General features: G+C 41.0%; 1 protein-coding gene across 1 annotated transcript; it reads right to left on the bottom strand.

The window, feature by feature from the left end:
- Positions 1 to 329: 329 nt before the first annotated feature.
- lrrc75bb (leucine rich repeat containing 75Bb) lies at positions 330 to 27,328 on the bottom strand (the record flags this gene model as incomplete). Its single annotated transcript, XM_080477173.1, has 4 exons — positions 26,798 to 27,328; positions 21,164 to 21,292; positions 18,533 to 18,645; positions 330 to 933 (listed from the first exon to the last, which is right to left on the bottom strand). The coding sequence occupies exons 1-4, from the start codon at positions 27,086 to 27,088 to the stop codon at positions 330 to 332; spliced, it is 1,137 nt and encodes a 378-aa protein (XP_080333299.1). The 5' UTR covers positions 27,089 to 27,328.

Raw genomic sequence — 27,328 nt, 5'->3', positions numbered from 1 at the left:
GAGAGCACGCAACTTTAGAGAAAGGGAGTGTTGGAAAACAGCAAGCCTGTTCAGTTGAATACCCGCCGGGTAGATGAAAGTTAAATCTGTCCACAGATATATTCTTTACTGACTGTACAACCACGGAGCGGTCTGCATCGCAGAGAGCAGCATCCAGGGGGACACACAACACTGCGACTCACTTTAGAGTTATTTTCAGAGATGTGTGGGTCACTGTGAGCGTCTTCTGCCACGTTGACACCGGATGAATGCAGAAGGCGAGATGTAGGGCGAGGTGGTACCGAGGGAAACGAGGGTTGTCGGCCTGAAAGGAACAGCGTTGTGGCCGATCACCTTCCACAGAAGTGTACCGCCACATTTTTCGTTGCACTCGTATCTCCAAAGCCCCAGGCCTGAAGCTCCAGTCGGTCCTCCTCATCCTCTCTATCATCTTCTTCCACATCTGCCTCTTCGTATAGACTGGGCTCCTCCACCGAGGTCTCCATGTTGGGGTTGTAACCACTGAACGCCTGCGCCTCTCTGTACTCATAGATGGTGGGGAGGCTGCTGCGCAGACCGAAGCGCCGCCGGAGGGCCACGAGCAGCGGCTGGGGGACGGTGAAGATGTCGACGTTGTTGCCCAGGTCGATCCAGGCGAGGCAGGGGAACTTCTTGGGGTCTTTCACTGTGTCCCTGAGGTCTTTCAGGATGGCCACGGTCAGACGGTTCCCGTTCACAGCTAGTATCGTCAGCTTCGGCAGGACGCAGAGGAACGGGAGCAGCAGCCGCAGGCTGTCGTCCTGCAGCTCGGTGAAGCTCAAGTCCACAGCCGACACCGCGTCGCTGCTGCTCTGAAGGTAGAAGGCCACGCGGTGGATGTCTCGGCCAGACAGGGGGATCCCTGACAGGTTGACCACATCCCCCGACAGCTTCTTCTTAAGGGTGGTCTTCAGACTGTTTGAGAAATAAGAAGATAAGAAAATCCAGTCAGCCTAAACATTAAGTAAGCAATTGACTGACCAAAAGAGCATCCAACTAATCAATAAAGCTTTATTTGTACAGCAATCAAAAGCTTCTGACTCTACAAAAGTCCACAAAAATGCGGTCGACAGCTTCTCTGGGGCCGCTGGCAGTTAGTTAAGCAAAGACAAGCAATCTTTAGTCTGTGATACTCCGGTCATTGATTTAAAGGGACTCTGTAATTTGGTGCCACACTGTCTCAAAAGTACAGGGGAACTGCAAAGTATGCACAAAAAAAGAAACAGCATCTACCAGCGTACACAGTTTCGCAATCAATATTGTGAAGAAGAGAATTTGCATTTAAATCTCTCTCAGTCCTCAAGCAACAAAATCTCTCTCCCGGGCTGAATGTCAACTGTGGGAAAGGCAGCAGCTGTTTTCAGTTTGGCTTGTCATATCTTCTCCACGCAGCAATCTTTAAGCCAGCTCTGAGGAAAGAAGAGTCCATCAAAGACTATGAATAAATGAATATGAGTAAACCTGCTGAACTTCTGTTTGACCAATTCCAAACCAGGTGTTGCTGCACTTTTAACCTTTGGGTGAGCGTCACTTTAAGACTAGGAATCCAGCAGAAAGATGCTTCTTTTTTTAACGGATTTCCCAAAATCAGGTCACTTGTGTTTGAAGTACTGTGAGTGACGGGTTAATAAGACACTTGAGCTTAGCTGGGTGAGATTTAAAATATGTGAGAAGTCACTGTTTGGTTCTCTTCGGCGAAGCACGGATCCATTCCGCATCAAGTAAAACTCAATGCACAAGATGCATTTCTCTCACACAGTTTGTCTCGAACGATCTGGACAGTGAAAAGTTGCAGTGACTCTCTTGAGCTTCCGTGGCGCTGGTAGCCAGATTTTTATTAGCTTCTTGTCCAGAGGTGGACGAGCTGTTTCTCCTTGTCTCCAAGATGTGAATTTAACACAGCTGCTGGGAGCAGATTTATATTTAGCTCGCACACTGGAGCTTTGTATCACCGCACTCATGTAGCATTCAGTTTTTGGCTTTTTAAAGTTTAGTGAGGATTTGATGGATTTCTTTGGAGACATTGTGCATCAAAGTCAGGACGACTAAAGGGTAAAAGACAGATGGATGGGAGCTTTGTAGCAGGGAGAGACAAAACTGATAAAGGCGAGCTATTATCATCTATTTCGGTATCTTGAGACAACAGGTGTTGTATGCGTCCATCTAGAGGAAATGTACTACTATGAGTCTCCACCTGTCAGGTTGGATTATTGTATCCCTCGCTGCCTCCGCTCGCACCAGACAATCTGCAGCTAAATGTTCTCTCTATATCAGAGTGTGGTTAAATATGCATAGGATGAGCTATAAGGCAGCGGCATCCATGTCAACGCTGCACAGGAGCGTCACCCCACGGCGCCGGCTGCCGCACGGCGGTACACTTGGAAGAACGCACCTGCCAAACATGAGAGGATGAAGCAGCAGAAGAAATGTTTTCAAGAAGACTGCCAAACAGAAGACAAATGTTTAAGTGGGCTAAGGTTGATCCACTCTGTCTCAGCCCAGTTTGCCTCGACTCGTCCCTCGGCCTTCTCAGGCACGGCGAGGATTATCATCCCTACATCTTTCTCTCTCTCCCTCTCTCTCCCTCCCTCGTTCAGCTCTCTGGTCTGTCTGGGAGTCTCATAAATCGGCAGGCTGTGCTCTTTACATCTGTCACCCTCTCGGCTTGGTTAAAGGGAAGAGAAAGATCTGCAGCACACCGGGGCTGTGATTCGCAAGATTATTGATTCCAGGAGTAGGCTATAATTCAACTCTCCCTCCCTCATATCCTTACTCCTGCTCACTGCCTCTCACTTTCTTGCTCTTTGTATTTTCTTGGCCCTCTTTTCGTTTTGTTTTCTTCCTCTTGTGCAATCTCACCATCTCCCTTCTAAATTTGTTCTGCCGAAGCAAATGTATTAACTTTTTTATTTTTCTAGTTTGAATGGCTTACTTTAGAGGCATGGGAATCAATAAAAAAAACAAGTCATCTGACAAACCTTCTTAGCAAAATGAAATATGACTATTCTCACTGGAAAAGCTCCTTGAATTCTTGTTTCAGCATCATACAATTGAACACAATGATATTTATCTTGAATGCATTGCATCAATGTGACTCACATGCAGTGATTTAAGGCTTCAGCACTGAAACATTACCGACTCACTTCTCCTGGGAAAACCATCTTCTTGGCACACTCAAGACTTCTCAAGGTTTACTGTACCTCCTCACTGCACAGCCTCGGCTCTCCACTGTAATGAAACCGACTTTTGTTCACTCTGACTTATTTATAGGAGGGTTTTCCAGCCTCTCCTGAAGCTTTTCCCTCTCACCTGTGCGACCGAGTTTATTCCATTAGGCAGACTGGGTGGATACAAATGCTGAGTGGGTGGTGCAGGGGGGAGGGGGTGCTCTAATGTGCCTCTAATGAGACGGAGTAAAGGCAACTTCCTTCGAAATCTGACGCCTCCCGGCGCTGTGGTCACATAGTTCCACCCACGGGCCGCTCGGCTGGCTGCGGGCCCAGGGGCACAGCTCGCGTTTCCAAAGCCACAGTGTGCGCTCTAGTCCATCGGCATAACGTGATAACAACATAAACAGCGAAGCGTCTCATCTCACTCCCTCTGATGTGACTGCCATGCTCGTGGGCTGTGGTACACATCCTCTTGGACCAGCTCAGACACAAACAACTTCAAAAGAATACTGGCACAAACACGATGCAAACAAGAGCTTCTCCTGTTTTGACATTCGTTTAAAAGCAAATAACTGAGGGAAATCCATCTATTGACGTCCTCAGGAGCAACTGATACAACAGTGCAGGAATCTAATAAGAGCCGAGTCTCATGTGTCAAACTATTGGCTGCTTAAATGTGAGTTCAGGCAGACTGTCTAATTGCTTTTCATGGTCTATCTTTCCTCAGGGATATTGTTAACTGTTACGCACTGAACAAGGGTCCTTGCCGTTCTATAGTTATGTAAACCCCAGGGGCGAGAAATAAAACATCTGGGAATTGTGATGTTCAAGTCAAGTGCAGGGAAAGAAATCGCACTTAGAGAAAAGATAACATAATGGTAACTTCTAATGAAACATCGTTTTAACCTAAATCTTATCACAAAATGGGGCGTTGGCGGCCTGGAGGTAAGAGCACATGTGATCAGAGGTTTGTCGGTTCGAATAAGTCTTGAGCCCCACCTGCTCTTAGTAGGTGTAAATGTTAAAAAAAAAGAAAAGAAAAAAGTTTGTCCACAAAAGGGATCAATAAAATATACTTCAGCGATTCCATCAAGATTAATATCTCTTTTTCAAGGAAGACCTGATCAAGGTAGCAGCCAGTAAAAAATTGCAATTACAGGACAAATAACAACCCACAAAACATCCACAAGAATGTCACAATAAAGAACAATACAATAAAACAATAGGCAATCAGCATATTAATTACTACTGAAGCAGGATTAATGAACTGTTTTTTTTTTTTTTTAATGTGATGTGATTAATAGTAGGTAGAATAAAAATTCTCAAAGAAGCTATAGCAAACAACCATGCATGAAGGAGTGTTTGGATGTTCCCAGGTTACCACTGTGGGTCCCTGAGCATGACCCTTGACCCTCAACAGCTCCCTGAGCCGGCACTGTGGCAGCTTCCTGCTCCTAATATGTCCTGCTATGGTTACCTGTGACTAAGATGTGTTCAATCAACCATCATCAATATTCCTTCTCCTCTTATTATGTAATAGTCGACACCGGTACTGTGATATGCAGGAACCCACCCGACCTGACACCAACTTTCAAAGTAGCCTGTAATAATAGTTCCCCCCATGAATCCCAACTGCTTTACAAGAGAATGTGCAATTTATTTGAAAGTCCGACTACAATTGAAATTTACTACTCAGTATGAGGCAAGTCTTGAAGTCAATATCATAACTTTCACTCCGGATCACTGAGAGTTGGCAGCCCTGCTTTACTTGGATTTGTAATTGCAATAATTTAATGTGTTTTGTCCAGCCTGCTGGTAAAGGAGCTTTAATCTCTGTGAGAGGGAGATTGATTTTATACCACTTCAATAGAAACAACCCAGAACAAAACAATCAACTCAAAGCAATTCTCTGAAAAAAAGAGAGCCATGGAGGATATTACAGTATGGAATGAAGGATTTAAGATGCAGCGTGTATTAAACATACACTATGTTTTCCTCACACAATTTTCCCTCAGAAAAGTACTAACTGCAAATTGCATTGCTAAAGGGCGCGATGCTAAAGAAGATACCACTGAATCTATTCATGAATGTTTGTAGCTTGAAATGTGTTTGGAAATGATCACATAACGAGAATTCATTGTAAGAATTGGCAATTCTTCCATTACCCGTCCAAACTCCAGGTATTTGGAAACATTTACTTGAAAGATTATACCTGCGAGTGTCCACATCTGCTCCAATCAAACTTTCACATTATCCACTTAAAATTGCAATATTACCTTTCAGACTGAATAAACTGTGGATTTCTTTCCAGATTGTTCGCTCCTAATATTTACCAAATATATCCACAGTTTGTTTCTTTTGTGTCATACATGTGTATGAGTGTCATACACTTCCATGCAACAATAAAACTTCCCCATTAAAGTAATGACACATCCATTGATTTCCTTTTCTGGCTCATGTTTGGTGCCTTTCAGTATCAGTGTGATCTCCACTCAGTCCCGCTGTCTGTCCTGATGCTCTAAAGTTAAGTGCTCAGAGTTACTCTGCAGTTTTCCGCGCTCCACCATCCCGCTAATCAATTTCCGCTTGAGTGCAATCAAACACTTTCTCCATGCTGAGTCCCGACAGAGACAGAGCGCTGGATAAATGAGTGTTTAAAAAAAAAAATAAAAGAAGGAGAAAAGGGCTGATGGGGTCAGGTCGAACATGTACATTCACCGAAATTAAAATCCGTCAGTGTTTTACACGGAAAATCTCACAAGCCCTCGATATTCTCCCACTGGTTGAGAGCTGAAAGCAAATGGCAGCAGAAACTTGTAATGTGTCTTCCCACATAGAAAACATGTTCCCCTTCATTTACTCTCATGAATCAGTAATGCATTAAGCGGCAGAGCGTGGCGTTGGCGCATTTTCCTCCACGTTCGCTTTTTCAATGCAGCAATGTCAGAAGACCATGTTTGGTAAAACAAATAAAAAGTTTCAATATTAAAAGTTGAATATTCATGGTAATTTGTTGCGTTCGTTCAGTAAAGGTACTGAGGCTGCAGTGAGATGACAATTAATAATTATTTTTTCAGCTTTATAAGATAAAGCACATTTTTAGATGAATAGAGAAGTAATACAATCAAAGTCTTTAGAAAGGTTAATATCAAAGAGGTAATGTATGGTGGAAGGTTAACCAGTCCTTTGGTGGACTGGTTAACCTTCCACCATCTGGGATCAGGTCCAGCGGTCAAGTTACTATTTGCGCTCACACACAGCACAATGAGGAATTGGAAAAGTGATACCAGCATGGTGTACATTTGTATTCAAAATAGCACAATCAGCAGTCATTCAATCCTGGTTTAAGAACATTGGTCCGCCCTGAAGCTGTTCTCCAAACCACTTCTTTGGTGCACATTTGTTTTGTAGCGCACTCAATTAGTGATGCATCAGATCCTGTCGTTGCGTACTAGAGGTTGTCTCAGTTTTACTTACATACTTTAATCAATGCTTTTGACCACCTCTTGGAAAAGACGACATTTAATTACGTCCATGACCAAACATCAGATTTAAAACAGAATTCAATAAATGAATGTTATTTTTTATGCAGTGTGAATTTAGGACCTTTGTTAGAGATTCAAGCTCATCTTTTGTACTCAAAACATGTTCACTTCCTCAGTGACAGAAACTATCTTTACCTTTACTGATGAATCAGTACAACAATCATTTGAAAGTGAAATCTCTATCCTTGCTTTGCCATTGGCTTATCAGATGGTAAGTATGCACTAACATCATGTTTTACGTAATATTAAGCATGTGAGCATCTAACTGTGGAAATGACAGACCAAGCCAATAAAACCTCACTTTGTCGGGACCTTTCTATAAGAAAACAGCTGCACTCTGTATCAATTCTACTTTACACTATCTACTATGAACTAATGAGTTATAGCAATCTTTTTTCAATCACGTTGACGAGAAAGAGAGTCTTTCTTAAAAAGTCACTTTAATCCAATAATAAATCTTTTTGAACTATTTTTTTCAAGTTAGGTCTGCACAAGAAAAGGTGGGATACATCATGATCTGGTAACGAGTCTAACACAGGACCAACGCAGAGAGAAAGACCATTCCTGTCTACATTCACACGTTAAACTAACAAGCAGGAGTTTTGGGATTTTAGATAGAAGCAGGAAGACCTGGAGAAAGACCACACCGGCACAAGGAGAACATGCACACTCAACAACAAAGGTATTCTCATTTTCCACCGTTTACTTTATCAGCTAAGTAGAAATGTGATTTGCTAACGAAGAGCACAATGAGCATTTTTATGTTATAGTATCACAGTAAACATCCCAAAACTTTAGAAAAAGCATCAATAGTCGTCTCACAGGCAGCTATGACATGAATAAATACTATTCATGATGGTCTAGTTTCTGACTCTGTGGAACAATTGTTGAACGCTGCAAGGATTTGACCAAGTTTTGCACATCAGTGATCAGGTCAGAGATAATATCCACTCCTATCTCAGCTGGGAGGACAAACTCGCTGAAACGCAAATTAAAATGTATTTCCTGCTGAGCGTGCAGAGAGACACTTGACTCATTTCAGGGGAATGATTTAAAAGCACTTGAGAAACATTGGATGTGGACACCGCTGTGGGATGGCCAGATCAATGTCTGCTTCATCAACGCTTTGGTCTTGACTTGTTTATTTCTCGGATCGATCCGGACTGTTTTGCCTCCAGGCATTTCTATAATAAATGCACTGTAGTATGGCTGAGCTGTGGGAGAGCCTACAAGGGTCTACTCAACATCCTTGAGAAGTGAGCCGGTGAAGGACTTCTCTCTTTCATTTCTCTATTCGTCTCTTCTTATCTGAATGTGCCTTCAGGCCTGTGACTGCAGGCTGCAGCGATGAACACTTCCTCCACCAGTTTGTTAAACTCAACTCAGTTTTAGCATCAAATATGTTGCTGTTATGCCTTCGGGCACTTTGGACCGTGTTAATGAGAGTCCTTTACAACCACTGTGAGCAAGAAAACACGGTTAAATTTGCAGTTTCCTCGAATATGCAACTGTCATACTAATACTACGGTTCTGCAGGAAATGTACTGGGAAACATGAAAGTGGTGATTGCACATACCATCCACTGTCTTCCAGTTTCATGGGGATAATGGCATATTTTCTGGGAAGGGAAAAAATAGCTTTAAAGCTCATTTGGATTTGGATTAAATTTCAGTGAAACATTTAGCGGATGGGCTGATTAAGGCTGCATTCATTGTGTGTCGTCAATGGAGCAGCTCCGGGGCTGTGCAGTGTTTTGACATCTCAGATCAGTCACTTAGTTCTTGAAAACTTTGAATTCAATGCTTGGGGAAATGTTGATGTTAACACAGAGTGAAGTGATGGCACATGTGCCCTCAGAAAATGAAAATGTTAAAAAAAAAAAAAAAAAGCGTAAGAAACTTTACCAATGAATAAGTAACATGGTACCGAAGATATTTGCTGCATGGTACATTCCGACAGTGCTATATCCTATATGGTGGTGCATTCACATGCTGTAGAAAATGATTCTCTCAAAAATACGATGTTATATAATATGGTCCTTTCAAAAAATACCACAATTGTCAGGAGACCTGAGAATACTATTATCAAACAAACCATGCTATGCAGTTTAGTAGTGTTAAAAATAGCTTGATATCCAGTGTGTTGCTGTCAGAGATACCATGATATTGTCATATATAATATGCTATATACTATAATACTCATAAAAGAAAGGTCTCCTACCTTTTTTATGTGATATGGGAATGCTAAAATGTCCGAACAGAGAACGTACGGTGTCAAATTCATCACAGTAAGGGACTATGCCATGGGATATGCCTTGATGCAGTCAAACATACCACAGTACTGTCAAAGACCAATATCTAATGTGAACTGTAACATGAGAAGTACCACTGTGCATCCCCATGTAATATCTCAGCTCCCAAGTATGTTACCTACTATGAAATCTTTCAAAAGATAAAATATGATCGAACAAATCATTATATTAATGGGGCAAACTCTGAAAAGGCTCCCCCCTAAAAAAGTTGTTGATAATCAATCAGTCTTTTTACACCGGCCTGAAGGTGGAGTTTTAATGAGCACAAAACGAGAAGGGAAAATGCTCCAAGGAGCTGTCGAGCACAAGACAAAGAACTCTGCAGCTTTAAGCTACTCCATCATACAACTCTCATGGGTTGGTTGCAGACGCATGTAGAAAACGTGTGAAATGGGCGTGACTTTTTCTCTCAACACAAAACTACTGCAAACAATGCGCTTTTATCACAGATGCACTTCATATGCTTTTTTGATGCAGTGGTTTTTATGGATGTTTTCAGATGGTTTGTGCTCCAGTCCGCAGCTGTTTGAACTGCATTTTCCTCATAATGTGTGAGCACAAAACACACCGCTTTCTCCTTCTTAAGAAGTTGCAGATGAGATATTTTGTCATGTACAAAATACAGTATTGTACTTTTTCTCCCGTCTGTCTTGCATGGGAACAACACAGTGTATTGTATGCTAGAAGAGCATAGAAGGAAGGAGAACATGATATAATAAATTCTTACAAAGGGAAGAAGACAATACATCCCTTTCTGCTACTTACGGTTCACTTCAGAAATAACACAAACAGCCTAACATCGATGTGACACATATTCCTTCAAGTGATACGCGACTTGCAACGCAAGATAAAGCCACATTTTCACTTCTGTGCCAAGGATGACACAACCTCTTGGTACAGAATGTACCATAATACGACTGCGCAGCATGCAAAATGGTATATGTACTCCTTGGATGAGCTATAAATTCACCCATGGTTTGATGTGATGTGACAAACTGGATGCTTAGGAGGAAAGAATACTGCGACAGGACACACAGAAAACAGTTTGTATTACATAACTGTGTATCATGGAGGAGTGCGCCTGTGTCTCCTATACTATGTCAAGGCACAGTTATGAAACCAGCATTAAAATGCAGGGCTCCAAACACAGACCGAGGGGTTTGATCGCAGGGAGCGATCTGGATCAGACTCAAAGAAGCCCACAAATTATCAAAGGCACGACAATTCCTGTTTTTGCTATGCTTGAGCAGCGTCTGCCTTATCTCCGATTTACAGTTAAAATCCAATCAATGTAAGGCTAAGAGAGGTTCAATCCCTCGATGAAAACCGAGGAGCTCCCGCAGCAGAGTTATTTAACACATATCAACATTTTGAATTTCTGTACAATTAAATGTACCTTCATTTGTGAGGCAACTGATCAACAGATTTAATCAATCTAATAATCTTTACGGCTCTGTACCCTGAAGATTAAAGCGATGGATACAATTTTTCCTTTTCCCCCCTCCTTCCTCATCCTGCAGGATCTCAGTCTGTACCACGGGAAGCCCTCAATTATTCATGGCCGAGGATGGTGGCTGGATCTTTAAGTCTCTATTAAAAGTGGAGGTCAAACAGAAAGCAGATTGAGCAGACTGAGAGCAGCATGCAGTCAAGTGCAATACTTCATAACTAAATGGAAATATGAGGAGAAATGGACCCAACTTCTGCTTTTATGGATTCAAAAACACTAACAGACTCAGACTTTCCACAAACACTTTTCCCCCCTCCTCAGAGTTTTTGCCCTCACCTGAGGGGTTCGACCTTGTGGGTCGGTCAGAGGGCAGGGAAGCTGTGTCAGAGTCTGTTTGGACTGGCGGTGCACCCCTCAGGGGAGTGATGTGGATGACAGAGAAATGGGTCATACATGTATTACAGGCAGATGACACAAGGCAGTGAACACGTGTCCCATGTACACAAGGAGGAATCATGTAGTTCATTTTAGTGGACGTGACACAAGAGACTTTCGAGTGAGAGGAAGTCAAATATGAATAAAGCTGACAAGCAATTAAGCAAAGAATTGGACAATCTGAAATTTCAACATTTTAATGAAAATGAATCAGTGAAGGTAACTTAAATAATGTATATTCACATTGTCTGTTTATAACATTTTCCCTATAATATACATTTTTTTTAAATGAAAAGTCATAAAAAAAAAAAGGAATAAATTAAGTTCCAAACTAAAATTTAAACACTGAGTCAAAGCTGAATGTTGTGTAAATGTAGTGAAGACACATTGAAATAAAATAAAGTGCAATAATGAATGCATCTAATGCCTTCAATAACGCTTTTACTGACTTTGGATACAGCTGGCCCATAAAAAAACATGTGAAAAGAAAGAACATCAACTAAAATTATACTGCAAATTTCACTCTCGATGCGTGAGTATTGGAACCCTGCCTTACTTGGATATTAGGAGACAAGCAGCTTTAATGGCTGCGAGAGATAGTCATCCTGTGATAAAAATAATTCAGCAAAAGAGGCGATGCGTTAACCAGAGGGGGGTAGATCCCCCCACATGCCCCAAAGGCAAATCACATGCAGTTTCTTTTCAGACTGAACAATTCAATTCATAGTGCTTTGCCACAATTTTCTATCATGATTAGATGCAGCATAAAATACAGTGATTAGCTGTAAAATAGATTCTTGTGTACAAAAATGGGTGAAATTACAACTTTTTTTTTTTTTACTGAAGTAAAAGCAAAAACACACAGAATCTGAAAAAATAGTTACACTATACAAACATTTCTACTGAATACAGTCATGTGTGGGGAACATTGGCTATGTTTTCAGTGTTTCATGGTTTACTTTCAAGCGTGTGGCTGCATGTTCTCTCTTGTCAAACACAATGCATTCATTCAATAGGCACCTTTTCTTCATGGTAATTTTTTCCTGGACTCCTCTATTTCATCTAGTCACATCTTCACTGGAGTTTTGACCATTATATATCTGCAGCGCAATACAACTAATGATGGATATACAATGTATTTGTCCTTACTATTCATTGTTGTGCCAATAAATTATGTGAAAATCAGTATTGATATTGGAAAAGCAACAAATTATGTGATTTGACTGGGGTGTATGTATTGTGACATTTAAGGCTTTCATATTAAAAGTTAAAGCTATAGTAATTCTGATGCAGGCTCGATTGTAAAATTGTAAGATTGTCCTGGATGAGATACTTTTCTCTTCATACCACACCAGATTTATTACAGTAATTCTTAGAAAAACATTAAGGCATTGAGCTTTTAGTTTAAAAAAATGTACCTGCTACTTATTCAACTTATTGCTTTCTTAATAGCTTTCCTCTCAGCTTTATGTCTGCAGAATAGTATTGCCAACAGCTATTGAGAGATTTCAGTGTGGATGACCCTGCAACCTCTTGAGTCACAGTTTTATTAAGGATGTCTCCCGCGTGAGATAATAAGCTTGTCGCGTACTTCTGCACTATCTCAATATGAAAACATTAGATATACAGGAATGTCCTGAGAGATAATAATAACAAGTGGAAAGGATCTTATGTGGGGAAAAGGATCTAAATATTTACAATAAAGTCGGAGGATGGGATTTCTTTAAAGGTTACTGCAAACTAAGCTGAGCAGAGCGTGAAGAAACTACTTGGAGAATCCCAGAGAGCACTTTCCGGTTGATTAGCAGAGAGCCGTCAAGGAATCTGGTCTAGAAATAGAGTGGTGAAATGCTGCAGAAAAAAAAAGTTGTCACGAGCGTCCACAATGTATCAAAGAGACATCTGAAAAAAATTAACTCAGTGCTAAATCAAATACATTTGTAGTCAAGATGCATCAATGTCTTTCCGCTGGCTAATGCCTCACCAGTGTATGACTTAGAAGCGACAGGATGATGTGTAGCGCCACTTAAGGAAATGAGTTTTCAGCCTATGAGCAAAGACATGGAAAAGGTGATCTTGTTATAGTGGCAAGGACGTTCCAACAACGATGATAAAGGTGAAAGAAACACATTCACAAGGGCAGTGTGGCGGCGTCGTAATTTAGGCCACAGACAGGCAATAGTTGGGGCTACTTCAGCAGTCTACTTCAACATATCATGGTGGAATTTTGAAAGTCAGAGCAAGCGCGTTTTCGTTTTCACACTTTGTAACTGAGATTTCAGCAATTTGAGGCCTTTTACACATGAACAATATCAGACCTTTTACACATTTTCACTTTTTAAGTTTTGAGTTTCAATGGCTTTTCTTAAGTAGTAGAATATCCACCAACAAATATCTTAAGACTTTAGATACAAATTTAAGCTTATACGCACCTGTTTGGACTATGGGGTTAAACCTGAAGAAAAGTCACACATAGATGGCAAAACTTCCAAACTCTTCACAGAAAGGTCCCGAAGCCCAGAATTGAACCAAGAATTTGCTCCCGATGAGACTAGAGTACAGACCACTACATCACCATGTGGTGACAAATATTTTATTGCACAGTAACAATGTGTTGCATTAACTTTACTTGAGAGCTTCTACTGCTTACACTTTATAAAGACCTTATATTTCAGTTTACATTTTACTTTACATCTGAGAGTTTTTCTTCTTTTTTCCTCCATCATTCAATGCTTTCATAACAACCAGACTGATTTCCACCTACATGGTTCTGACAATGCCACATAGACAAGACAGTTGCATTGTGAATCCCTCAGTACATTTCAACCATGACAGATGAAAAAAGTTGACAAGACTGTATAAGACATGACAAGAGAAAACAGACAAGAGAGGCAAACCTGGCCACATAGGAACTTGGTGCGAAATCTGGCCCTGGCCCTGAACTAGCACCTGGTTCTTTCTGGTGGAAAAGCCCCCATAGATGGGCATCTAATGAGTGTGACCTCTGAATAGGGAGAACTGGCGTGACAACTGGCAGAGAGGTTCCTCAAAGGGCTCCTATTTACTTGTATATACTCAGGTACATTGAGAGACAATGCTTAGCCTATGTAAAATTTAAGTACAAAAAGCTACTCTCTTCTGCTTTTACTACAAATTATTTTGTTAGCATATGTTGTATTACGGTGGTTTTCCATGTGGGACAAGTCTCCCACTGGGCACACAAGAGAGATTTGAGGTGGGGTCATGTCAGTAGGAACAATCTCAGGGTCAGGGGAATGCCTCCAGCCAGCATTCTAATTCACATTTTAAGTCAGCAATTATTTAAACTAAATTATTTGTACGTCCAACCGACATTCATTAAATTCTGAAATCTGCTTCAATGAAAACCCTGATGTAACACTTACGGTAATTGCACGCTATATATACGAAGCTGTAGCAAAAAAAAATAAAAAATGAATGAATGAAGTGAGGAAAGAGGTTTTAGACAGCCCTCACAGAATGACCTTGTGGGTGGAAAGTCAGCGGGAGTTCAGGGTCAAACATCAGGACTAACATTATCAACATTCACCGGTGACTGATGACACCTGCTCACGACAGCTGTCACAGCCACGACGCATTACTGTCTTTCATCAGAGTCAATGACCAAACAGAGTCGTAGATTTGCATTTAACCACATCTCTCTTGAGCAACACAGTCGTGATTCAATTACAAAAACACCAGATGCACAAAGATGCCTTCATATACGTTGAGCATCTTTACACGGTGAAAATTAAAACAGCACACAAGATAAAGTGTTCTTGAACTGAAGTGATTTCCGAAAAGATACTGAAGATGTCTGTAATAGCTGCTGTAAGAGCATCACATCAATTATTGCCTCGCAGTAAAGACAAGTAATGAAATAGCAACTGCAATCGCAGTCCAATCTCTTCAAAATGTGCTGGAAGGGCAATTTTAGTGTAATAAAAAATATGAGCTTGATTAATCTGAAATTCAATACCAATTACAATACCATTAAAAACTCCTCCGGGGACTGAGTGATACTGTACTTCGTGGAAACCTGGCACAGGCAGCTGCAGAGAAAAATGAAATTGACTTGATAATATATTAAGCATGGCACACTTGCTCTGTGCTCGGTGTTACAGAAGCAAACCAGGCCTCTGTAATAAAGCTTGAATTAGGATTTATGTGTTATATCCAGAACATTTGCAGGCACCTGCATATATTTCATGAAAACAATCTAATATGAGACCCAGGGAGCAGGCTGCAGCACATTTTCCAATAGACCTCTCTCGATCTCGTCACTGGAATAATAGGAATGTAAAAACTCAGAATGCGTTATACTATAGCCGATGCTTTTCTTTTCCTACATAGGGAAAGATCAAGTTCATTGATCCGTCGTGAGGCAGGAAGAAAAAGAGAGGGAAATACATGACTTCTAATCTGCAACCCTGCAGTGATGCCGCCTCCCCCTTCTTCTCTCCATCTGACAGAGCCTTCCCCCAGAGCCTTCCCCCAGAGCCTCGGCTCAAACTGCAGAACCGCTGTGTGGCAACTGTTGAGCAAAATGGGCCCGCACAAGAAGGAGAGAGAGAAATCCCACAGGAGAGAGAGGAGTGGAGGAAAATCAATGCAAGGAAGAGGTTTTCAGATAGGTGGAATGGAGAGGAAAGCAGAAAAGGAAGAAGCAGAAAGGTGAAGGAGGAAAAGACGAAAAGCAGGAGAAATAGAGGATAGGATGATTATGGAAAACATCACAGACGGCGGAACATTAGAAACAGTGTTGTGATTCTTCAATTCCCCCCAAAGACGTTCACGTTTCCTGCACGATGTAGTGATTTTCACAGAGTCTCACAGTGAAGTGATGCTGTCTGGTTGTTTGCAGTGGAAGCTGCGAGAGAGACAGAGCTTGCTAATGAGCACGCTGGGAGAGTCTGCCTTGTTGTTTTGTTGAGTGTTATTTCGAAACATCGCAACCAAGAGACTGGGGCAGGAAGTTAACTCAAGCTGTCAAAAAATCTTTCAATCTGGGTTAATTGCTCGGGGAGAGAGCCTTATGATTATAATCAGAGACGTTTTGGTTCCATTGTATTATTTCCTCAAATGCACCTGTTAATCAATTTAAGCTGAAGACCTTTTCTGTTTGTTTACACGGTTTTTCAACAGTCGATGTCATCAGTGCCTTCTGGTTGCTCTTATTTTATGTCTGATCTCTGAAGGTCTGCAGTTTGGTGGCAATGCGTCCACGTTGGCCCATTCTTTTGAGTCAAGAAGACGGTTTCTCATTAGTTCCCAGCTTCGGGATTCTCCGGATCACACTGAGAGGCACAGTGATAGTTTTGCTCTAATGAGACGTTATGAAGAAAATGATGCTCTCAGCTGCTGAAATTCCTATATGTAACTCACGCTCGTGTTTAAGCGGGCGTGAGACTGTTACTTTCACCGTAGTATTAAGCACAAAACTGTGTGTGAAAATGGACAGAACGTGTTGTGATTAGTTATGGTGCAACAGAAGACGTTAAAAATGGTAAGAAACAGATCTGTATTTGAAAAGTACAAATATTTAGAATATAGCAAGGATGAGGATGTTTCTTTCTACCTTTGTTCACTATTATTTCCTGTTGGCCAACACCTTAAGCCGAACATGTTGATATCGACCAGGGGGCCAGGAAACCTCTTTTAAGGGAAATATTTTTGGCTAAATTATGTAAATATTAACAAAGTGCAACTGCATGGAATGTCATGTCATGCATAGACACACAGAAGAAACTAGCAAAATAAGATTTTAGGACTTGCTGCACTTTTATTTTCAAATATCACCCTGAATATACACAATGGGCAAAAACATGTCTATCTGCTTGACAAGTTCTCATTAATAGTGATTATATTCAAGCACTTTATTAGACATGTGTCTCCAATTTGTATGTAAAAAAACAAATAAACAAAAAAAAAAAAAACCTTTCCAAGTTTATGAGCTTCAATTTAAGGCCAAAATGAGCTTTCTATCTTAAGGATTACACTTGCTGTCGCCAAACTTCTTCACTGTACCTCAAATTGGAGAAAACTGCAACAACAACCTGAAGCATCGACTGTGTTTTGGTTTACTGAGACCTCAAGCAAACCCTTCTCACAAATTGCACCCACGTTTGCTGTTTTTATTATAGACCTGTTAAGGTCTTAGTCAAGCTATTGTTCAACGAAGAACACGGCTTGTGTTTTATAAAGATTAATCACTACTGAAGAAATTAAACACAAACACAGTTTAAAGCAAAAACCAATACAATTCTAAGAGGATAAGATATTCTGATATGAGAGGGGGAGAAAGAGGGACAGAGAGAGAGAGAGAGAGAAAGATGTGCTATTATTTCTTCCTTCATATTCATATTCCTCATGAGGCAAGTCATGATTGAATGATTGAGTTCACGTTTCATTTATAACCGAAGGTTGGCTCTTCTGGTTTACTTTAGTGAAGTACTGTGTAGATTGTCTTTAATGAACGTGGTTGTGTCATTCAGGAACGTATATGGTTTTCTGGATGCAGAAGTGAAAACAAAATTTGAACCGACTGCAAAACTCCTCTCTGGGTGATCTTTACATTTTATGTATGTTATTGTAACATATTGGATAGAACAGAAGAGACTTCATGATAATTGTTCCTGAAACAATGAAACAAAGGGGATTATTGCACTTCACGTATGTCTACCATGGAAAATGGCCTTTTTTTTATGTAGTTAGTCAGTGTAAATATCTAAATAGACTGTTTAGATATGATCAATAATTAAAAAGTCTGTCAAGAAAAAAAAATGAAAAAAAATGAAAGGTAATATTGAAACTGCAATGAAAGAACTGCTGGAGCCAGATATCTGTGTTCATGTAATCCAAGTCATCCATCGACGTATCTTGCCATCCCAAATACAGACAATTGCTGTTGTACACTTGTGGGTGATTTGCAGTTGCTATTAATCCTGATGACTTTGGGTTGTGGAAGGAGGCTGGAGTGTCCAGTGTAAATCAACACATGCACAGGGAGGAAACGCAAACTCCACCCAGTCAAGCCCCGTCCTTCCTGAGGGATGAGAGTGTTAATGACTGGATAGAGGTGAAATGTTATGAAAACCTCAAGCAACTCCAACTACTTTTCTGATGAACTTTTTTATTGCAGTGACAATAAAGAGGATATTTAAAGCCACAATGTGGTGTTCGAACTTTAAATAGTACAAAAAAGTAGGGTCCTCAATACACTCATATCTGAATTTACTAGAAAACGGCAGCGACTTGAATAATCATCTCAGCTACCAAAATCAACTGTTTTCAGTTAGAAATGACAAGCCTGCTGTTGTCTTTGGCTGTCTGAAATCTTGGCCTTATTATCTAAGATAACAAGAACTTTATAAACCTACATTATGAATCTGCTGCTACTGTCAGTGGAAACTGGATACTTGCGAAGTGAGGCTTGGCAAACATTCAAGTGAAGAGGCAGAGGAGTTTCCCCCAAATTTCCTTGGTCCAAGGCATCAGAGGATTAAGAGGTGGGGAGGGTGTGTTTATTGTGACAGGGCCAGTCGGTTTGCCGTCAGACAGCAGCAGCAGCAGCAGCAGCACTCACCATGCCTGAGACTTCCTCCTGGGCACGCTCTGTCTGGTCCACTTGGAGTGAGGGGTCAGGTGGTAAATCAGCTGGCGGCAGATCTTGTTGGTAGACTTGTACGACTCAGTTTCCTGCAGGACACACAAAAAGGCCAATGAGGGACAAAATAAATACATCAAAGAAACAAGGGAATTACTGGAACCTAAACCAAGACATTCATATGTTTGGGTGACATGAATCCACGAGGAGTGGATGACCTTGTGTTTTATTTTGATAATTTAGTTTTAAATGGTGCGATTTGCACATGAAAAGGACGATGTAAATACATTGTCTTTGTTTTTCCTCTTCAACCTCAGGAATATTTTGTACACAACTGATCTGTTGCAAAAGGTTACACATTGACAATGTAAAGGTCACTGGTAAATGCTGAGCTTTACTTCTGAACATGTAAAATTATACTAACAGATATACTGATATTCACATATTTACAAAGCGTTTCTTTTATGCTTCAGACATTTTCACTCCTTCGTCTCGTTAATGCCTCCTTTATCCTTCATGTCTTTCCTCCACCTCCTCTCCTTTCTCTTTCTTTCTCCTCCGTTAAAGACTTTAAACGGAATGGGCTGCGCTGAGCAGGCTAAATCTAATTAATGGTACAACAAGAAAACAAGAAAGAGGCAATGTGGCGAGAGAGGAAAAAGACAGGGGCAATTTACCTTAAGGCGATTAACCATTGCTGCCGCCACATCTTTTCCTGAGCGACAAACAAACATGCCTCATGCTTCAAAACATTCAGTGCTGCTGTTTTAGCCACTTGGATGACTGAACATGATGCTACTGCCGTGCATACTGATGTACCACATAAAAGTATTCTTAGGCAATGTGTGGTCTGTAGGAAGTAACACAACCTGATCAGTACAGCCGTGCAGGCGCAGTTGGACACTAATCACGTGTCCGCAAACCCGCGTGCATCAGGAGAGAACATTAATTGACTGTTTTGTTAAAATGAGCTAAAGTTCAAAACGTGCGCAAATTATGTATATAATCAGTCCTTGAATATCCAACATAAATAAATCTCAGTGTGGTGAAAGCTGCTGGCCACTGAAGCAGCTGCCGGGGCCTGAATCCAGCATGCTGCTTCTCTACATCCCTGTCACGTCTGACACAGTATCCTGCCATGGGTCGCGAGCCAGCCAGGAGAACATTGCTGCCAGCGCCTCACTTTCCTCTCTTTCCTTCTGGGCTTTCCTTGTTAAGCAAACAACAATAAGATTAGAGTTTCTTGCATGTGATTATCATTTGGACTTTGTAAGTAGAGACTGGATCACAGAGACTTTATCTTAAAGCTGCACATTATTTCTTAAAGGAGATAACAACAGACTTTAAATAACTGCAATTGCCACAGGGTCCCTCTGTTATAGTGAGTCTGAGTAGCTTCTGTAGTGTTTTCATCCTCATACCTAAGATTAAGATGTACTTTGAATTTTAACAGGTCTGATTTGTATGCTGTTCTGCAGTCAAATGAAGTGACGGCCTGTTTGGATAAAGCACGACTTATTTCTCAAAGGACCAGTCCCTGTTATTATTTCCTTCACTAATCAATCAGATCATTCCATGGCACATTAAACTCATTTATTTTGCATCGCCACGTTATTCTGGACTATCTCCAATGTTTCCTTAAGTTGTAGCACACACAACATCCCTGAACTAGTACAACCTCATTATTAAAGATCCCAAATATCCTCGTGACCCCATGAATAAGTGGGAAGTAGGAATATTCCCAGGTTCTCGTGGGGAAATTTGTTCTGTACATTGTTGACGATGAACGAAAAGTGGGAGATTCTGTATATGAAGAATATGTTGTTATTTAGCACCGCAGCTATTTCTGTTTCCAGATCAGAAAGAGGTTTTTTTTCTCAGATCCACTGTGTAATAAATCTTATCATAGATAATGGAAATATCCTGTTTGTGTACTGTTGTCATCTTAATACACTGCAATTGCATTCTTGTATCAACTATTTTGGAAAGAAAGTCTACATCAAGCCATAAGAAAAAGAAGAATATCTTCCTTTTCTGTGTCCACATTTTTCTTGTATTACTCATATTTGTATAGCTCTTGGAAACCGTGAAAGACATCTCCAGCGTGAGCACAAATTGCAAGTGAACTCCATCAGCATCAAAAATGCGTGCTCCTCACGGTTGCTGGCCAAGCCACACAGCCCCACTACTGTCTGCCCCTGACTGTGGCCGCCAGCCCTGTTGACCCCAGCCTGGTACCTGTGGGACGCCTCCCTGTGCCGTCCAGAAATGAAGCAACCAAAGCAGATAAGCTGGAAACCATTTGGTAGTCTGCTAACAGAGCACTGGACCTCTCCGTGCATCTGCAGGCTTACACCCAGACACACAAAATACCATTTTCTATTTTTGTGCAACTTCTGAGTTTGGGTATGCATGAAGCAAACTGACAGTTCAATGTGGTCACAATAGCATGACAACAAACATGACATGTGCATTTAAGCATAGCGAATTTATGCAGACATGTTGTAGTTTGCGGAATTGCAGTGCTTGTCCACGTCATGGTGATTTTGAACGTACTATATAATGATAAAATAAAATGGATTGTAGATGGATTTTTATTTATTTCTTTACCCTTTTTGGACACTGCAGGTCCCGGGCGAGGCTGAGCAGCAGCTCGTGAGAAATGGGATCCACGAGGTTGAGAAATGCTGCATTCTTGTACAAAATGTCATTGAGCGATGTTCCTTGAAGTCCCAAGTCCTGACAAATAAAAGAAGAAGAGATAAGACAAAAACGATATGGTTAACTTTGATGAAATCAAACATGTGCTGCAGAGGTTCAGCTGATTAAGGCCGTCACTTCTGAACCGCCCTCTTAATATTCTTCTGACATTTTCATGGCCCGTTTAATGAAAATAGATTGTCGGTATTTATAAGCTTTGTTCATTATCCCGTTTCATCTTTTCTTATCGTCAGCAGCGAGAGCTGATAAAGGTTTCCCACTCGAGTTACTGTAAAGAGGTAAGACAGCTGATTAGCAGTGTGTGTGTGTGTGTGTGTGTGTGTGTGTGTGTGTGTGTGTGTGTGTGTGTGTGTGTGTGTGTGTGTGTGTGTGTAGCATAAAGGAAGTATAGATTAATGTGGTAGTTGTTTTTAATATCATAGTTAAATTGTTCTAGTGAAGAAAATAAAAGTTATTCTGGATCTTTTTAAAAATTTTTTATCTCATTTGCAGGTTACTATTCCCGCAGGACTTGCTATTATTTTTTTCAGAACAAAAACTCTAAAAGAGTGGTGTGATTTGACAATCCCCTTTGGTGGGGTGCCAGAGAGATTTGGTGCAAAGTGGAACAGCAGGAACAATCTCATCTGGGGTCAAGGGATGCCTCTTTTCTTTTTTTTTTTTTTCTTTTTTTTTCGCAATCATTTTTATTGCACATCATCTCTCATCTGTCTTCAAAGGTCCATCATAAAAGATCATCTCATGGGCAGAAAAGTTTAATAAAACCAGGAACCAGGACATACCCCCTGGTGCTGATGACATTAGTACTGTCTCCCATTTACATTTGTATGACAACGTAAATAAATATATTGAAGCCATGTCTTCAGGCAATGTTTGGAGTGCTGATGTGTCATTAACAGCCAATGTTGGAGGGGTAATACTCTCAGACACATCAAATAGCCTCGCAAGCGTGTGGCGTCACCCGCCTTTTCAGGGGCGATGCTGCCACACTCGCATGCACACACGCGACAAACTAGATTAAAAAAAGCAACAGCAAACAGCAGGGGAGACAAGAAACCAAGCAGATGAAGCCAAATGATCAGGAGTTGAAAGGGTGGGAGTAAAAAAGACAGAAACAAGTCTGCGGAAATCTCAAATTTGTTTAGGTGTCAAGCAACATGATGCCTCCGCTGATCTATATATAGATGATAAACTTCATGCCAATTCAAAAAGATGACTTTCTGCACTTGTGCAGACTGTTATGCTTATTGGCAGAACGATTTTCCTGCATGCAAGGTGCAGGAAAACACAAGCTCTATAGTGACAGCGGTTGCACAAGTAGAAGCCGTGCATTTGATTTCAGGGACCGACGGGCTTTTCAAATTGCAGGCTGGAGGTTGAAGCTGCATAAAACATGCTATGAATGCACTGACAGCCTCAAGACTTTGGGGCAGAGAGGAAGCAAAGAGGAAAACTCCCATCAGCATTTTTTTCCTCCTCCAGCTTTTAGGTTGATTTATTACAGCCGAGATCTGTGGGATTCCCTGACGCTGGGCTATCCTCCACACCACCTCCCCCCACCTCCACAAACCTCATTAACTGCAGATGGAGGGTACCATGCGTGTCCAAAAGAGGACTCATGGATAAATTGCAAGATTATATCATGAATATAATGTGTGTTAACCATGTAGAGCAGCTGCAGCATCACATGTTATTCCAGTAAATCTTTGCAATGAGTCACAGGCTTTAAATAAACATAAAGAATCTTAACGGACGTTGGTTAACATGACGTATCTCTATATAGACACACACAATGTTTTGCTATTTGTCACTGACTTGGGGTGCCTGTGTGCTTTTAGATCCGATCACAAATGCCATTGCAAAAGGTGCACATCTAATCTGATGTCTACAAAAATGTCTGAATAAGACGACGAGCTCTGAACCGCAGAACATCAGCCTACACACACACACATGCACGCACACACGCACAGTTCATTAGAATCCAATTAAATATAGTGTGGAGTGCAAAAAATCCAGTCCCACTGATTTTTTTTGGTTTTGTTTTTCCCCCCATCACGTCAGAGACAGACACGCTTCACAACTTTCAGATGAGAGACCTGCAAAGTCCAGTTACCTTCACTTCTAGTGAACGACCCAACATATAATTCTTGATCGTTGGTAACAACAGCACCTTGTGCCCCTTTATGAAATCATGTTAATTATAATGTTGAAACGTGAAGGTTGTCATGTGGAAAAACTAAAATTCAAAGACAATGATGTAGAGCTGATGGAAACAATGCTTTGGCAAGGATTTCTGATGAATAGAAAGTCAACATGTCCACTTGATATCGGTGATATCGCATAATGTAAGAAAAAAAAAAGCATTTACAATCCATCACAATAATTTATGAGACCTTTGTGGACACATTCCATTTTCATTCCATTTTTTTTTATTTCAGTCAGACAACATTCTGTCTGTATGAAATTAACTATCCACACAAATCAAGACATACCGTCCATTGTTTGACTTTTAAATGGACACGTGGCTCCAGAATGTGAGTTTTTATTACATTTATGCTGCAGAGGTCTAATGGCCATTTTACCTGAAAGCATTTTAGATAACACACTAATTCAAGTTTTCAGGCAGAGATTCATTCAAAACTAAAGCTGTCCTCTGTCATAATTATCAGACTTCAGTCGGGCAGCGATGCGATTGCAAAAATATCCACTATTCCGTAGCGTCTGCTCAAGCATGCAAAAACAACACGTTTTTGAACCCCTGCAGTTCAGCTGTGATTGCAAGAGCCCCGTCACACCCCGCAAAATAGTCCTTCAGATAACCTCTATTAAAAATCATGTTGGAGGTGCTGGTGGTTGGATATCATTTCTTCGAGCCAGGACAGCTGAGTGCTCGGTCGCCACATCTAATGCCAACTTAAACTAACTCGCAGATAATTGCTTCTTTGTAATTTGCATTCTGACATGACAGCAGTATCAATATTTTACTTCATGTCTTGCATAATGAATAATGAACCAATGGGAGGGGCTTTCAAACAACTAGTAGCGATTGAATTATTTATATATTTGTGTGGCATCAGATTACAAATGACCATTTTTATGTTGGGGAATTTTAGCATTATTTCTCAACAAGTGGCGTAACTGTCATGATTCAGGTACGTGCTAAGCTTCACTGTACACTTGTTGGGTTAAGCACTACACTTTCTGAGTGCTTTTCGTATTACCCTTTTTTTTTCAATTTAATTTTAATTTCAAATTCTTTAAATTCTTAACTTTTCTTAAATACATTTGCAACATCGTCATTTTTTTTTTTTTTTTGCCATTTCTTTTCTCTCTGGTTCAAACTAAAAGTGACTTCTTAAAATCAAGATTATTTTAGATTTCATTTTCTACCACTGACCTTTATTCTCACTCTGGATATAGAAAGACATTATTTCATGGACCAATGAATAATGATACCACCTCTAGTTTTTAAATGGCTCGTCTGAAGCTGAATTAAAAAAGTGCACTGTGACAACTGATCTTTAGCTTTGAAAGGTCTTAATTTACAAGAGAAAGCACTTTAATTAGAGTTTTCTCCATTGCTGCACATTGGTGACTGAGTGCATGCTGTAGAGTGTAATTGATATGAGTATTTGCTGATTCTTTGTTTACTAATAGAAGATCCCAAACTAATTATCCTAATGGCCCAGAAGGCAGATCTATGATGGAGATACAGCTCGGAGGCCAGTCTTATTGGTTCCTCTTTGTAATGACTTCCTCATTGTGAAAGAAACATGTTCCAGCATCCATCATCTCAAGGTGATTATCTTCAAATCCATCTATCCCTGGGAGGAAAAGCAGCTTTACTGCTGGAGAACAACAACAGGAGATCTACTGCCAGTTTTCTTTTTCTTTTTTCCTTCTTCCAATCTTGAAGTATTATTAGTCAGACACTTGGCTTCAGCCCCAACAGCGTAGCAGTGCTCTGGCTTCACCTCACTGAGCGATGGAGAGAGAATTCGTGCTTCGTGAGCAGTTTAAATGCCGAGCTATGGAGAAAGCTGCCCCTGCTCACGACCAACAAATCTGCGTGTTGATCTTCACTTATTTAGTTATTCATTTTGCAATTTATAATATGTGACTGACTGCAGGGTGGCTTTATTCAATATGGACACTTTGAAACAGAAGGAAGGTGACTCATGCATGGCTTCCTTTTAGACTTCAAACAAATGTGAACATGTAGCTTTACGATATAGACTGAATTCATCATACATCTGTTCTGTGCTCATTACTGCTTTCTGTATTAAAGGGAAACCTACAAAAAAATCTGTCTTTCATTATGACTTTTTGGAGCTTCGCATCAGCATTGTTTCCCGCTTTAATCAACACACACCGGTATAATTTATTCTCCAGCACCATGCAGATGGGCTGGCAGTTTTCCTGACAGGGGCCCCCCTCTTGATCAAAACTGCTTTTGTCTGAACTTGAGAACTGTTCTCCTTTGATCAATGTGCAGCTACCAGAAGGCAGCAGAAAGCTCAAGCTGAGCTCAGAGAAATACCCCCCCCCCCCTCCCCGTTCACTTCTATAGTTTGGATAAATCTTCACAAAGTGCGGATTAAACTTGTGATGGTGTTACATGGGAATGTGTTACTGATAAGGCAGAGAACCCTTGCCTTAACTACAGTTTGGAGCCACGGTGCTGAGAAAAAGAGGTGTTTGCACAATGCTGCGCATCGGAGACAGATTAGAGCTGTTTTACAATGCCACACCACAGCATCAATTGAGTACAGATAAACTGCTCCTGCATGTGTGGATTTAGATATTTTAGTCTTTCTTATGTATATTTTAAAGCCCCTTCACATGGGGAAAAGAGAACATGGAAAGCTTTCCATATTGTTTAAGCTATTTCCTTAAAACCTTAAGCTGGAAAAGGCTTTGTATGTCATTAGTCTGAAAACCAAGTAAATTGAGAGAATAAAATCTTCATATATATTACACACGTATGTCCTGCATGGGGCTGGTGTAGTACTAAAAATATGGCTGAATTATTTGCAGTCCCTCTACGATGAAACAGGTGGTCGATTTCGAACAGCCTTTCACCAAAAGTGAGAGATGTTCTTTCTAATATTCAACAGAAGAAGCAATCTGCCGTGTTTTTGGCACACTGGCTGTGTCAGAATGACCTCTTGCAAATAGTAGAGCATTGCAAGTGTTCAACTTTGTGAGAAAAAAAAAATAAAATCATCAACACACTGACACCTACAGAGGAATGTGGCTGTTGGCTGCTAGTGGGAGTGTGATCATTGCATCTCTATTTGGGCTTTGGTGATGCTCTGTGAATGTTTGGAGGAAGAGAATTTAGGACAAAACAATTGAGCTGCTGCATTACTCAAGGATCGCTAAAGATTGTCAAAGAAAACTTTTTTTTTTTTTATGCAAAGTGGAGTATAGGGACATGCAGCCTGTTTCAATACCAAAGTTTCAGACAGAGAAATAAAGCACTCCCGGCATGTTGTGATCAGATCCAGTAAGATCCTGTACCTTTCTCAGCAGTTTGAGCACTTCAGCAGCTTGCTCCATCTTCTGCTCCCGGAGGAGCCTCTGGATCTCCCGGACCCACGCCACACGCCTCACATACGGGCTGTGGTTGGTTTTCCGCAGCATCCCCGGCAGCTTGTCGGACTTGAGCATCAAGGAGGTAAACAAGAAGTCTCCGCCGCTCCTGACGCCACTTCTCTCCCCCTCCGCGGCCGCATCGCTCCTCTGACGCCTCCTCTTGGACAATTTGCTCTCAAGATCAAGACTTCTCTGTCTGGTCAACTTAGAACCCATCACTCCTGAGAGGACGTGTCGGCGGTGGTAATGAGGGGGGAATTCACCACGCGCAGCCAAAACATCACACTCAACTTGCAGCGCGAGGAGCCAAGACACACAAAGCAGTGGCACAAAGTTTCAAGACCGTAAAACGTACCTTATCCCCCCGCCCCTGCCCCCACCAACATGCACACAAAAAATATATAGAATTTGCGCCAGGTCTCGTCGTCTTCCCCAGTCTGCATCCGTGCATGCACT

Source organism: Lipophrys pholis (genome assembly GCF_963383615.2).
Source record: "Lipophrys pholis genome assembly, chromosome: 12".
Classification (NCBI taxonomy): Eukaryota; Metazoa; Chordata; class Actinopteri; order Blenniiformes; family Blenniidae; genus Lipophrys; species Lipophrys pholis.
The sequence above is the reverse complement of the archived record's forward strand: the minus strand, read 5'-3'. Positions and strand labels throughout refer to the sequence as shown.